General features: G+C 38.1%; 1 protein-coding gene across 13 annotated transcripts in view; it reads left to right on the plus strand.

Annotated features, from left to right (window-relative positions):
• Oxr1 (oxidation resistance 1) overlaps nt 1-15,392 on the plus strand; it is a 413,570-nt gene that overhangs the window by 353,783 nt on the left and 44,395 nt on the right. For all 13 annotated transcript variants that reach the window (NR_152565.1, XR_001781500.1, XR_001781499.1 and 10 more), the window contains 2 exons: nt 318-431; nt 12,310-12,462. Coding sequence is in view for 9 of the 13 variants with exons in the window: in NM_001130166.1 (NP_001123638.1) it covers nt 318-431; nt 12,310-12,462 (267 nt within the window). In the remaining 4 variants the exon portion in view is untranslated. The remainder of the gene's footprint in view (nt 1-317; nt 432-12,309; nt 12,463-15,392) is intronic.

Raw genomic sequence — 15,392 nt, forward strand, 5'->3', positions numbered from 1 at the left:
AATTTTTCTAGTTACTGCCAAGTTGCCTTTGAGATGAGGAGTAATTGAGTTCTGTAATATAGTAATACAATAATTGAGAGGTGTTTTTCTGTACTATGTCAACAGCTTATTTTAGTAGCCATTTCTAAATTAATTTGTTTAATCAACTTAAAGTGTTTTTCATGATTGTTATGATATATAATATCATAACTGCCCTACTCTTATGATTTTTTTTCTTTTTATTGCTGAAGTCAGTATTAAATAATGTTTGCTTATAGAACATTATTTGGTCCCTAGTATTTGCTTTGTTGAAGCTGTATGTGAACATTTTCTTCCAGGTTTTATACGTTCCTGATCCTGAATATGTCTCTAGTGTTGAGAGTTCCCCATCCCTCAGCCCTGTAAGCCCTCTGTCGCCAACGTCATCCGAGGCTGAATTTGATAAAACCACGGTGAGTACTCTACCTTCATATGAAATTTAATTTTTCATGAAGTTATACTTAACAAAGAAACATGAGATAAAATCACTTTGAATATTTATTTTCTGGAATTTGCGCGCGTGCGCACACATACACACACACACACACACACACACACACACACAAAACACTTGCACAGGAATGCATGCTTATATGAAGAAGTGGTGGAAGGGAGACAAGAATGGGTAAAGGGAGAGAGATGGAAACCTTGGGACTAGAAGCAGTCCTGAATTCAAACTTACATTTCCTCCACCTTGGACATGTACACTGGCGTGCCCGATTATGAGAGCGGCCTGTAGTAACCCAAGGTCAGGTGTGGCCTGTGCCACTTGTGCTTTCACTAATGAGGACCTTGTGGATTTCTGAGCACCTGGGATTTTCAGACTGAGAGTCAATCTGCATTATATTTATTGTCATTGATAACAGTGGAAGTCAGAGTTTTATGATGGATATTGCTGACTAGTAACACAATAACAACTGAAAAATGTTTCTGCTATTCAGGGGATGTGCCAAGTTTGATACAGAAGGAGAAATGACAGGAAAAATATAGTCAGCAGTGGATTTAGATTGAGCGTCTAGCTTTAAAAGTAGACTTATAGAGTAAATTGCAGTACCTCTTTGACTAGAAACCTGTGGTATTACCTTCAGACCACATTTCTACCTCCTGGCTTTATTTGGAAGCTTAAAATAAACAAGGAGGTGGAGCCAGAGAGAGAGGGGGGTAGGATTGGGGGCACAGAGAGAGAGAGAGAGAGAAAGAGAGAGAGAGAAACACAGACAGACAGAGGGAAAGACACACAGAGAAAGACAGAGCAGGTAGCAGGTTTCCTCCCCCTTGGGATGCTCATCTGTAATTTGCTATGCGGGTGAAAGATGGGGAGAATAACAATGCGTTGTGAGTGTCCTCTTAACCAGAGTTATCCAGAAAGTATCCCTTATGCAGAGTAGTCGAGAAATGAAGAGTTCCTGAAGCATTCACCAGGGCACTGCTTGCTGTAGTTAGAACACGATTTTGAAGGCCATTTTATAAATTATAGGGTTTTTTGTTTTGTTTTGGTTTGGTTTTTTTTGCTTTAAATTTATTATGGAACCAAGATAATTTTTTGTTTAACTTTTTGTATATCTAAGGTGATTATATTTCTGCATTATAACTACTGTTTGTCTCCTGTGCCATTATATTTCTAATAATATATATTCTTAGAAGAAAAAGTATTTTATTTAAATGTTACCTTTATAAAGCATTTTTGTACTAGCATTATATTACATCATGTCTGTTAGATTTTCCTCTGTGTTTATTGAAGATACTGTCAATATTTCCAATAAACATTGATCAGCTTCCTGAATATTCAGTTTTGTTTAGTATAGTATGTATGAGACTAAAATATTTACAGCTCTGTTATTATTCAAGTTTTCATTTATATTTTTAAATAATTTATTTCACATAGAAATATTGTCTTTGAAATTTAAATTTCTAAACTATTGATTTCTATTCACATATCGATGAAGAAATATGAGGGGCCATAGAGTAAAAGTGGTGAAGGTAGACATTAACTAATTTGCATCTGAGGTTACTCAGTTTGGGTCCAGAACTTATATTCTATGTTAATTATGGCTTTATACTGGAAATTGATCACTCAGTTAAGTAATTAATTTCACCCAAAGAGAGGAGTAATCCCTAGCCATTTGTGGATATGGAGACAGAAGTATAATTTACTCATTGTTAGTGGATATGGAAACAGCTGCCATGTTTTACTCTTTTCTGCCTTGGAGCTGGTGTGTTGCTCTGATAAGATACTCACATCAGAGGAAGCTAATGACTTACACTTGCAGACAATAATCTATCACTGAGGGAAGTCAGGGTAGGACTCCAGGTGGAAAACTGAAGGAAGAACCGAGAGATACAGCTCGCTGGCTCGCTCTTTGTCTTATGATGGGCTAACTCACATACATAGCTCAGGGCCACCTGTCCTGGAATAATACCAGCAGCAATGGCTGTGTTCTCTCACATCAGTCACCAGTCTAGTCTTCTCTCGCTGACATGGCTACACTTGGAGAGAGAGAATTCTTTACTGGAGGTTCCTTCTTTCCAGGTGACGCTAGTTGAGTCAGGTTAATGGTCAGCAGTGACCAGGACAGAGTACTACACTTCACCTTCAGTAAGAACCCAAACCTGGTTTTGCGCACCTTTGCGTTCTCTTCTGCACTGTAAGTCTAATATGAAATACATATTTCATATGTAATATGAAAGGCTAAAACTATATGGTGGTGAAACCCAAAGGGAGAATGTTTAGGTAATAATGTGGGGAGATGGGTAGTAAGGTTGAAGTATATTCACCTAAAGAGTGAATATACCAAGTATCTAAAATACTTCGTAGCATAGTCAGTATAAAAGATGATAGTAAAACATTTGAATAGAAATAGAAGCACAGCATACTAAGAAAAAAAAATCACTTTAAAAATGTTAAGGGATCCTAGAAAAGACCTGGACAGTTTGAAGAGAGGAAACCGCAAAGGTGGCAGCAGAGTTCCAGCATATTCAGTGTCTTCTTACCAGTGAGTCAGTTGCGCTGCCATTGTTGCTATGGCCCCGTGCTTAATACCATTTGCTCTCATTTTCACCCAGAAATCCCAGAGCTTTCTTTAATTAGCAGTGCTTATAACATCTCCTTTAGAAACTGAATTGAGACACATGCTATGTCACTATGTGTGGAGATGAGGGTTAAATCTGACAGTCTAGGTCCTGTGTTGGATTCTTAACGTCCTGCCTTAAGTGACTAATGCCCTTGCTGTAAAGAGACACCGTGACCACTGCAGTTCTTATAAAAGAACACATTTAACTGGGGCTTGAGAGTTTCAGAGACTTGGTCCATTATCATCATAGTGAGAAGCCTGGCAGCAGGTGTGACAGGCATAGTGCTGGAGGAGCTGACAGCTGTTGACCTCTACATCCTGGTCCACAGGCAGAGAGGAAGACACTGGACTTGGCCAGGGTTTTTAAAACCTCAAAGGCCACTCCCAGTGACACACTTCCTTCAATAAGGCCATACTTGCTAATCCTTTCAAATAGTGCTACTGCCTGATGACTAAATATTTAAATATATGAGCCTATGGGGGTCAGTCTTATTAAAACACCAATTGCCTTAAGTATCTATTATATGGACTAATAAAAGCCAATACTGTGCAGCTGTATGTGATGTAAGATTAAAATATGTGTCACAGTTCATAGAAACTAAGAAGTTCATAGAGGCAAAAAGATGTGTGGAAGTGAAATACAAAACTTTACTCAATCAAATAAAACTGAGAGTAGAGTTAGCTGTTGATCAGAAGGATGGATAAAACTGCAGAGGCAAAAGGAAGTGTTGCTTTTTTTTTTTTTCTTTCCGAACTCAGTAGCTATGGCTATTGGGGATTTTGTTGTTGTTGTTGTTTTCTGATTACTTATTTAAATGTATGCATATCTGCACATGCATGCATGTGCCTGAGGAGGCCTGGAACTTCAGCTCATAGATGGTTACAGGATGTTGAGAGCCTCCTAATTTAAGTGCTGACACTGACCTGTAGTCCTTTGGAAAAGCATGCAGCCCCTGTAGGCTTTCTTAATGTGTTTTCTACATTATTTAAATTTTCCCCATTGTAACTGTTAGTTTTCTGCTATTTCTATAATAAAAGATGACAAGTTGAGTGTTTGTAACAACAGAAAATTATTGTTCTCTGGTTCTGGAAGCCAGAAACCTAAATTCTAATGGTTTGCAGGGCTATTACCTCCTCTAAAAACACGTGAGGCCAATCTTCTGGTTATCTAGCAAGCAGTGAACACTAGTGTTTGCTAGTGCTTAGAACTCCTTGGCTTGGAAATGTATCCCTTCAGTTTCTGCCTTTGCTGTCACATGAGTTGCTTCTCCCTGTCGTCTAGGGTAAGGACTCTGCTGCTTCCACATGCCCATTGAAAAATAGAGCCCGTGTCTCTAGCTGCATATGTAGCAGAAGATGGCCTAGTTGGCCATTATTGGGAGGAGAGGCCCTGGGTGTTGTGGAGATTCTATGCCCCAATACAGAGGAATGCCAGGGCCAGGAAGCAGGAGTGGGTGGGTTGGGGAGCAGGGCAGGGGGAGGGTAGAGAGGAGTTTTGGGATAGAATTTGAAATGTAAATGAAGAAAATATCTAATAAAAACAAAAATAAAATAAAAGCACACCCCTCTACGAAAAAAAAAAAGAAAGAAAGAAAAGAGAAGAGAAAAGAAAAGAAAAGAAAAGAAAAGCTAAACTAAACCAAAGAAGACCAATTTCCATATCAAGTCCCCATTTGGGGGTGTCCAGGACCTGAAATTTCACTGTATCATTTGGGCAACAAATCAAGACATAACATAAAATTTCAAGAGAATTTTCTATTTTAGCTTTAATATTTATCATATATTTTAATCACCCTTTCTTTTAAGAAAACAAGGACATTAGCATAGGTTTTGTTTGGGTTAGTACTAGCAGTGTTAAAAATATCTAGAAAATATTCTTTACTTACACATGGAAGACCTGCAGAACTAAGATTAACTTCTCACACAAGTCACTTCTCATGATGATGATGATGATGATGGAGGACTTCAAGGAGGAAATAAATATCTCCCTTAAAGGAATACAGGAAAACACAGGTAAAAAGCTACAAGCCCTTAAAGAGGAAACACAAAATTACCTTAAAGAGTTACAGGAAAATGCTACCAAACAGGTGAAAGAATTGAACAAACCATCCAAGATCTAAAAATGGAAGTAGAAACAATAAAGAAATCACAAAGGGACACAACTCTGGAGATAGAAATCCTAGGAAAGAAATCAGGAACCATAGATGGGAACAACAGCAACAGAATACAAGAGATGGAAGAGAGAATCTCAGGTGCAGAAGATTCCATAGAAAACATGGACACAATCAAAGAAAATGCAAAATGCAGAAAAATCCTAACTCAAAACATCCAGAAAATCCAAAAAACAATGAGAAGACCAAACCTAGGATAATAGGTATAGATGAGAATGAAGATTTTCAACTTAAAGGGCCAGTAAAAATCTTCAACAAAATTATAGAAGAAAACTTCCCTAACCTAAAGAAAGAGATGCCTATGAACACACAAGAAGTCTACAGAACTCCAAATAGACTGGACCAGAAAAGAAATTCCTCCCGACACATAATAATCAGAAAAACAAATGCACTAAATAAAGATAGAATATTAAAAGCAGTAAGGGAAAAAGATCAAGTAACATATAAAGGAAGACTTATCAGAATTACACCAGACTTCTCACCAGAGACTCTGAAAGCCAGAAGATCCTGGACACATGTTATACAGACCTTAAGAAAACACAAATGCCAGCCCAGGCTACTATACCCAGCAAAACTCTCAATAACCATAGATGGAGAAACCAAAATATTCCCTGACAAAACCAAATTCACACAATATCTTTCCACGAATCCAGCCCTTCAAAGGATAATAAAGGGAAAACTCCCAACACAAGGAGGGAAGTGACACCCTAGAAAAAACAAGAAAGTAATCCTTCAACAAACCTAAAAGAAGATAGCCGCGAGAACAGAATACCAACTCTAACAATAAAAATAACAGGAAGCAGCAATTACTTTTCCTTAATATCTCTTTAGCAATGGTCTCAATTCCCCAATAAAAAAGAAATAGACCAACAGACTGGCTACATAAACAGGACCTAACATTTTGCTGCTTATAGGAAACCCACCTCAGGAAAAAAGACAGACATTAACTCAGAGTAAAAGGCTAGAAAACAATTTTCCAAGCAAACGGTCTGAAGAAACAAGCTGGAGAAGTCATTCCAATATTGAATAAAATCGACTTCCAACCCAAAGTTATCAAAAAAGACAAGGAGGGGCACTTCATACTCATCAAAGTTAAAATCTTCCAAGATGAACTTTCAATTCTGGATATCTATGCTCCAAATGCAAGGGCAGCCACATTCATTAAAGAATCGTTCTTAAACCTCAAAGCACACATTGCACCGCACACAGTAATAGTGGGAGACTTACACATCGTACTCTAATCAATTGACAGATCTTGGAAACAGAAACTAAACAAAGACACAGTGAAACTAACAGAAGTTATGAAACAAATGGATTTAACAGATATCTACAGAACATTTTACCCTAAAAGAAAAGGATATACCTTCTTCTCATCACCTCATGGTACCTTCTCCAAAATTGACCATATAATTGGTCACAAAACAGGCCTCAACAAATACAAAAATATTGAAATTATCCCATGCATCTTATCAGATCACCACAGACTAAGGCTGATCTTCAATAACAACATAAATAATAGAAAGCCCACATACACTTGGGAGCTGAACAACACACTCCTCAATGATAACTTGGTCAAGGAAGAAATAAAGAAAGAAATTAAAAACTTTTTAGAGTTTAATAAACTGAAGGCACAATATGCCCAGACTTATAGGACACAATGAAAGCATTCTTAAGAGGGAAGCTCATAGCTCTGAGTGCCACCAAAAAGAAACTAGAAAGAGAACACATTAGCAGCTTCACAGCACAACTAAAAGCTCTAGAACAACAGAAAGCAAATTCACCCAAGAGGAGAACGAGCAGGAAATAATCAAACTCAGGGCTGAAATCAACCAAGTAGAAACAAAAAGAACTATACAAAGAATCAACCAAACCAGGACCTGGTTCTTTGAGAAAATCAACAAGATAGATAAACCCTTAGCCAGACTAACTAGAGGGCACAGGGACAATTTCCTAATTAACAACATCAGAAATGAAAAGGAAGATATAACAATAGAACCTGAGGAAATCCAAAGCATCATCAGATCCTACTACAAAAGACTATACTCAACAAAACTGGAAAACGTGGATGAAATGGACAATTTTCTAAACAGTTACCAGGTACCAAAGTTAAATCAGGATCAGATTAATGATCTAAACAGACCCATATCCCCATAAAGAAATAGAAGCAGTCATTAATATTCTCCCAACCCAAAACAGCCCAGGACCAGATGGGTTTAGTGCAGAGTTAAACCTTCAAAGAAGACCTAATTCCAACTTTACTCAAACTATTTCACAAAACAGGAACAGAAGGTACTCTACCCAACTCAGTCTATGAAGCCACAATTACTCTGACACCTCAACCACACAAAGACACAATAAAGAAAGAGAACTTCAGACCAATTTCCCTTATGAATATCAATACAAAAATACTCAATAAAATTCTTGCAAACCGAATCCAAGAACACATCAAAACAATCATCCATCCTGACCAAGTAGGCTTCAACCCAGGGATGCAGGGATGGTTCAATATATGGAAATCCATCAATATAATACACTATATAAACAAACTCAAAGCCAAAAACCACATGATCATTACGTTAGATGGTGAGAAAGCATTTGACAAAATCCAACAGCCATTCATGATAAAAGTTTTGGAAAGATCAGGAATTCAAGGCCCATACCTAAACATAATAAAAAGCAATATACAGCAAACCAGTAGCCAACATCAAAGTAAATGGAGAGAAGCTGGAAGCAGTCCCACTAAAATCAGGGACTAGACAAGGCTGCCCACTTTCTCCATACCTATTCAACATAGTACTTGAAGTCCTAGCCAGAGCAATTAGACAACAAAAGGAGATCAAGGGGATACAAATTGGAAAGGAAGAAGTCAAAATATCACTTTTTGCAGATGATATGATAGTATATATAAGTGACCCTAAAAATTCCACCAGAGAACTCATAAACCTGATAAACAGCTTCAGTGAAGTAGTTGTATATAAAATTAACTCAAACAAGCCAATGGCCTTTCTCTATACAAAGGATAAACAGGCTGAGAAAGAAATTAGGGAAACAACACCCTTCACAATAGTCACAAAGAATATAAAATACCTTGGTGTGACTCTAACTAAGGAAGTGAAAGATCTCTATGATAAGAACTTCAAGTCTCTGAAGAAAGAAATTGAAGAAGATCTCAGAAGATGGAAAGATCTCGAATGCTCATGGATTGGCAGGATTAATATAGTAAAAATGGCTATCCTGCCAAAAGCAATCTACAGATTCAATGCAATCCCCATCAAAATTCCAGCTCAGTTCTTCACTGCGTTAGAAAGGGCGATTTGCAAATTCATCTGGAATAATTTAAAAAAAAACCTATGATAGCAAAAACTATTCTCAACAATAAAAGAACCTTTGGGGGAATCACCATGCCTGACCTCAAGCTGTACTATAGAGCAATTGTGATAAAAACTGCGTGGTACTGGTATAGCGACAGACAAGTAGACCAATGGAATAGAATTGAAGACCCAGAAATGAACCCACACACCTATGGTCACTTGATCTTTGACAAGGGAGCTAAAACCATCCAGTGGAAAAATGACAGTATTTTCAACAAATGATGCTGGCACGACTAGTGGTTATTATGTAGAAGAATGCGAATTGATCCATTCTCATCTCCCTGTACAAAGCTCAAGTCTAAGTGGATCAAGGAACTCCACGTAAAACCAGCGACACTAAAACTTATAGAGCAGAAAGTGGGGAAAAGCCTCGAAGATATGGACACAGGGGAGGAATTCCTGAACAGAACAGCAGTGGCTTGTGCTATAAGATAGAGAATTGACAAATGGGAACTCATAAAATTGCAAAGCTTCTGTAAGGCACAAGACACTGTCAATAAGACAAAAAGGCCACCAACAGATTGGGAAAGGATCTTTACCAAACCTAAATCAGATAGGGGACAAATATCAAATATATTCAAAGAACTCAAGACGCTGAACTCCAGAACATCAAATAACCCCATTAAAAGTGGGGTACAGAGCTAGAAAAAGAATTCTCAACTGAGGAATACCTAATCGCTGAGAAGCACCTGAAAAAATGTTCAACATCCTTAATCATCAGGGAAATTCAAATCAAAACAACCCTGAAATTCCACCTCATAGGAGTCAGAATGGCTAAGATCAAAATTTCAGGTGACAGCAGATGCTGGCGAGGATGTGGAGAAAGAGGAACACTCCTCCATGGCTGGTGGGATTGCAAGCTTCTACAACCACTCTGGAAATCAATCTGGTGGTTCCTCAGAAAATTGGATATAGTACTACTGGAAGATCCAGCAATACCTCTCCTGGGCATATACCCAGGTGATGTTCCAACTTATAATAAAGACAGGTACTCCACTATGTTCATAGCAGCCTTATTTATAATAGCCAAAAGCTGGAAATAACTCAAATGTCCCTCAACAGAAGAATGGATACAGAAAATGTGCTACATTTACACAATGGATTACTACTCAGCTATTAAAAAGAATGAATTTATGAAATTCTTAGGTAAATGGTTGGATCTGGAGGATATCATCCTGAGTGAGGTAACATGATATGCACTCACTGATAAGTGGATATCATCCCAGAAACTTAGAATACCCAAGATACAATTTGCAAAACACATGAAACTCAAGAAAGGAAGACAAAAAAAAAAAAAAAAAAAAAAAAAGAAAATCGAAGAAAGACCAAATTGTGGATACTTCTTTCCTTCTTAGAATAGGGAACAAAATACCCATGTTTCAGAGAGAAAGTTCGGAGCAGTGCCTGAAGGAACCACCATCCAGAGATAGCCCTACTTGGGGAATCCACCCCATAAACTACCACCAAACCCAGACACTAGGCAGAGGCCAACAAGAGCCTACTGACAGGAGCCTGATATAGCTGTCTCCTGCAAGGCTCTGCCAATGCCTGCAAATATAGAAGTGGATGCTCACAGTCATCCATTGGATGGAATACACGGTCCCCAATAAAGGAGGCAGAAGAATACCCATGGAGCTGAAGTGGTCTGAAGCCCCATAGAAGGAACATCAATATGAACTAACCAGTACCCCCCGAGCTCCTTGCAACTATACCACCAATCAAAGAAAACACATGGTGGAACTTGTGGCTCTAGCTGTATATGTAGCCGAGGATGGCCTAGTCAGTCATCAATGGGAGGAGAGGCCCTTGGTCCTCTGAAGGCGCTATGCCCCAGTATAGGGGAATGCCAGGACCAGGAATGGGAGTGGGTGGGTTGGGGAGCAGGAGGAGGGGGGAGGTGATAGAGGATTTTCAGATGGGAAACTAAGAAAGGGTTTAACAGTTAAAATGTATATAAAGAAAATATCTAATAAAAAATGAAAAAAATGTGAGTAAATATAACTTACAGAAAGAGGTTAATGATTTTACTTAATATTTTAAAATTTATATAGCATGCATATATGTATATATTGCATGAGAAACAATTCTTGTGTTTTACCTCTGTCTTACTAGTCTGTATATGAAGTTTTCACCCTGTAAGTTTGCAGACACAGTACAGCTTAGGCAACAGGAAATGGAAGTGTAGAGGTTGCACTTACTCCAAGCCTTTTGCTGTTCACAGTTGAATGTTGGGGCAATACTCATGCTAGCTAGCTAGCTGTGTTTCTAGTCGAGGACCTTTCTGTTCCTTGTAGCTAAGACAAAATGACAGAGAAATATCAGGGAACTCTCTAATGAGCTTCAAACCCATTGCATCAAGAGACAGACTCTCAGTTCAGACAATCTCTCCATAGAGATAATGACATTTTGACAGATTCCCATTTATGAAATTTGTATTGAGATCTGATCACAATCCCCCGAACAACTTTTATTCTTTTAGAAAGAAGGCGTCTCTTTGTGCTACACCCTGAGCATTTGCCAAGCTAACCTCTGTATCTTTGTAATAGGATTACATTGAGATATTCAAGTTGCTGTAGATACTGAGTTGTAAGATCTGAGACTATGAAGGAGTCTTATGTCATGTTGCTTACACCTTCATTTAAGAAGAACATTTGACAGTGTCCTTTGAAATAGTTTCATAGTAGCTAGTGATACTCATAGACAATAAATCTGTAATTCAGGAGTAACTGAACTTTTATAAATAGTTTGTTGCTAGCTTTTTGTTGTCTTGGACTTCCTGATGGTCCTGAATCATGTACTTTTTTGGGAGTGGAACATTTTATCCATCATCTAGTGGAAGACCTGAAGGGAAAGTGCATATTATTGACTATTGCAGTTGCATTCCTTAGCTCTGTGTCAGCATCCCAGACTTAAATCTCAGCTTCATCTTACTTGTCTGACCAGGTACGGAATCTGGCTAAACGTGGGTAACCTCTGGGTTTGATAGTGAGCTGTTTCCCCAGAGAAGAAGGTGGAAACGCAATACTGATTCATTGCAGAACGTCAGCCTCCAGTCTCCACAGATACAAGTAGCATATATACACACACATGGGCCCACATACCTAAAACTTGGATGTATACACACACACACACATACACCCATATACACAGCTGAAAAATACAGAAAGAAAAATAAATAAGTTGAAAACTCTTGTGATGAGTTTATCTTCTTGCTTGCTATATACTAGATATCACTGGCCAGCTCTTTCTTTGCTCTGGCATCTCGTGGATGCTGCCTTAGCATTCTCAAAGCCAGTGGTTTCATTCACAAGCAGCACAGGATGTGTGTTGAGCCTTGGAGGGATACAAGCTATTTAGATTTTAATGTTTTCTAGGGGTGTGTGTGCTTGCGCCTGTGTGTGTACAGATATCTGCATGATGTAGATACATATGTAGATTCATATGTATCCTTTTATTATAAGCATTCAAAACTAAAGTTTTTGCTGTATTTAAAATCTTCATTAAAAATGAAAATACCATTATTGTTATAATTTTTGAGACTTTGGGGTATTTACCGTAATGGTGTGAGAGGGAAAGAGAGTAGGATTTCCTGGGGAAGGTTGTTTGTTGGCCCTTAACAGTGTATGCACCTAGTTTCCTAAGGCACGGTTTTTTGTGTTTTGCTTTGCTTTGCTTAAGACTCCAGATGTAGCCCATCCAAAAGAAGCACCCCCGGCATCGACTGTGAGCGGTATTCGGCCTGCGAGAGTTGTGTCTTCAACTTCTGAAGAAGAAGAAGCCTTTACTGAGAAATTTCTTAAAATTAATTGCAAATATATCACCATTGGCAAGGTAATCAATGACATCTTAGAGTGGACTTTTGTCACGCTTCAGTTCACTGAGCTATGAAAGCTTTAAGTCAATAATGTCAGCCACTCCTGACTATTTTACCACAGTTTCGGTAACTGGATGTTTGAGTTAGAATGGACCTTGCCCATAATGTAGAGTCTGGTGATCTATGGCAGTTATTAAAGGTAATGGGATATAAATAAACTCACTACCATAAAGTACATATAATGATTTTTGCTAGGATATTAAACACATCTTTAAAACAGGAATATTGATTATAGCAAAAGTGCTAGTTTTAGAAAACATGACATAACATACAAATTAAGAGATGACTCATCTCTAGTGAATATATACTATATGAGATAATTCATCTCTAGTGAATATATACTATATGAGATAATTCATCTCTGGTGAATATATAATATATGAGATAATTCACCTGTAGTGAATATATATTATATCGTAGGAAGTATTTGAGGTGTGTTAATTCTTTGAATTATTTTAATATATTTCTGAAAATTTAGGGATATTTTATGTTTTGTTTTGTTTTGTTTTGTTTTGTTTTGTTTGAGACAGGGTTTCTATGCATAGCTCTGACTGTTCTAAAACTAGCTCTAGACCAGGCTGGCCTCAAATTCATAGATCCACCTGCCTCTGCATCCTGAGTACTGTATGCACCACCAGCAGCCAGCTGTAGGTACGTTTCTGTTAACTAATTTCTGGTGAGATCTCATGTGGTCAGAGAATATCTTTACCTCCATTTGAAGGCTTCATTTAATATAGTGTGACTTATTTCCTGACTTAGAGTCTCTTGATAAACCTTGCATGTATGCTTAAAAAAACGTATATTTTGCTTCTGCTGAGTGGAAGACGATAATGGTTCCCCCCCCCCTATTATATGTGGGAATGCTTAGCATTCCTATATTATCTGCCTGACTTGACTGATTGTGAGAAACTGACATTAATCTTGGGGATCCTTGTCCTGAGGTCCGCCCTGGTGGACAGTGGCAGATGCTGCTAGCGACCTTTCCACTTCCCTTGAGAAGTGTTAACGTGTCTCCTTCTCTGTATTATAAAGTGTATTTCTTATGGGTAGTGTATGATTTTAAACTTTTAGTCAAATGAGCTAAAAATGGTAAATTCTTGGGATTTTCATAACTTTGACCTTGAGGAAAGAAGTTTGAAGGATTCCCCTCTTAGCCCCTAGGTAGTTAAAGAGACTGACTAATCCAGTGGGTAAGGTGTCGCCTGGTTTAGTCCAGAAAATAGAAGCAGCTCTGAGGTCTTTTTGTAGTGTTAAAGTGTGTGCAGAGCTGGAAGCATTTGTATTACACTGGACCATTTGTTCATTTGTTCCTACTTAGAATTATCTCCTGAAAGTACTCTAAAATGTAACCCATGGCATGCTGATAATGTGAGCCAAATCTGCTACAGGCTGGGCGTGTAGCTCAGTGATAGAGTACTTGCCCTGAATGCATGATGTTCTAGGATCTTTCCTCAATATCTCCAAAAATAAACACAAAATCCAGGAAAGAAAATAATCAGTTAAAATTCGTATACAATTAAAACTTACAAAATCTCTTTCAGAGTATTTGAAATATATTGTTTAATTTTAGCCAGTTGCTTGCTTTCATTTTTCAAAGTGTTTAGTTTACAGAAATTGAAGCAGCAGAAGAATCAAAAGGTTAGAGCCCTTTTAAGATTTTGGTACAGTGCATGCACTGTGGCCTTATAGTATTGGGTTATCCCCAGCAATGTCAATGTCCTGTGTAACACTTTATTGGCTCTCATTAGTTTGCGTTGGCATGTGCTTCAGTGGTACAAATTGTTGTAAACACTGCTCAAAGGCCAAATAAGCTAAAGTTTATGTAAAGTTATCACTTCTTAAGGAGATTCATTGTCTGAACTAAAAGGAGTGGCAGCTAGGGGCCTTTGGGATGGCCCTGTGGGTAAAGACCCTTGGAAGCAGAAAACTAACTCTGCAAGCTGTCCTACGGCCACCTCGCACTTGTCCTGGCACATAACATACGCACAGGAGCAATTACCCACACACAGTAAACAGTGCCTTTTAAAGACGTGCTAGGTGAAATCCTTAGATCACTTAACCCACCAACAGGCACCCATATAGACTTCCTTTACTATGACGTAGGTTTACTGTAAGTCTTTCATACCTGTGATATCTGCTGCCGTTGGTGACCTCACTTATTCCGGAGATTTCATCAGGAGAGTCTTTCCAGCTTTCTTAGTCCTGTAAAAGGCGATGTCTGCCATAACTTACACCACGCTTTGTTGACTGTGCCTGCGTGGGAACTTGAAAGAATGGTGTGATAGCAAATCAAGTGTGCGGTCTGACTTGCTTTCTCAATGACACTTCAGGAAAAAGCAAGATGGCTTCAAATTACCATTGGATTTTCAGAAATTTGTCAGGCTTTTTATAGACTATCTTGAAACAAAAGTTTAAAAGTGAGAGTAAGGGATGCTTCGCCCTTGGTTTGGAGTAAGGATCCTTTGTGATGTGAATAGTAATATGGTGGAGGGACAGACTATCCAGACGGGTGTTTTCTTTTGGACAAATTGCTCACTTATCTCAGTCTTTATTTTCACATCTGAAGAATAGGATATTTCAGAACAGTTTAGAAATAGTACCTATTTCAGAGCTAGGATTATGAGTCAACAGTGTACATGCAGAGTTTGCTACATATGAAAGAATAAATAATAATTCCTACCAATTGTGTCAACTGTTTATAAACCTTCATTGATAAAATGTAGACACTTAAGGTTTATAGCACTATTTATATAAGTTCATTTACAATTCATGGTCTTTAATGGCAAATGAAAAAATAGTTATGGCCTAATACGAATTTTATTTAATATACCAACTTTACAGATGAAGAAATATGCCCTAAAACTTTGTATTCTGAAAGTCCCATAAC

Source organism: Mus musculus, chromosome 15, assembly GCF_000001635.26.
Source record: "Mus musculus strain C57BL/6J chromosome 15, GRCm38.p6 C57BL/6J".
NCBI classification, from domain to species: Eukaryota; Metazoa; Chordata; class Mammalia; order Rodentia; family Muridae; genus Mus; species Mus musculus.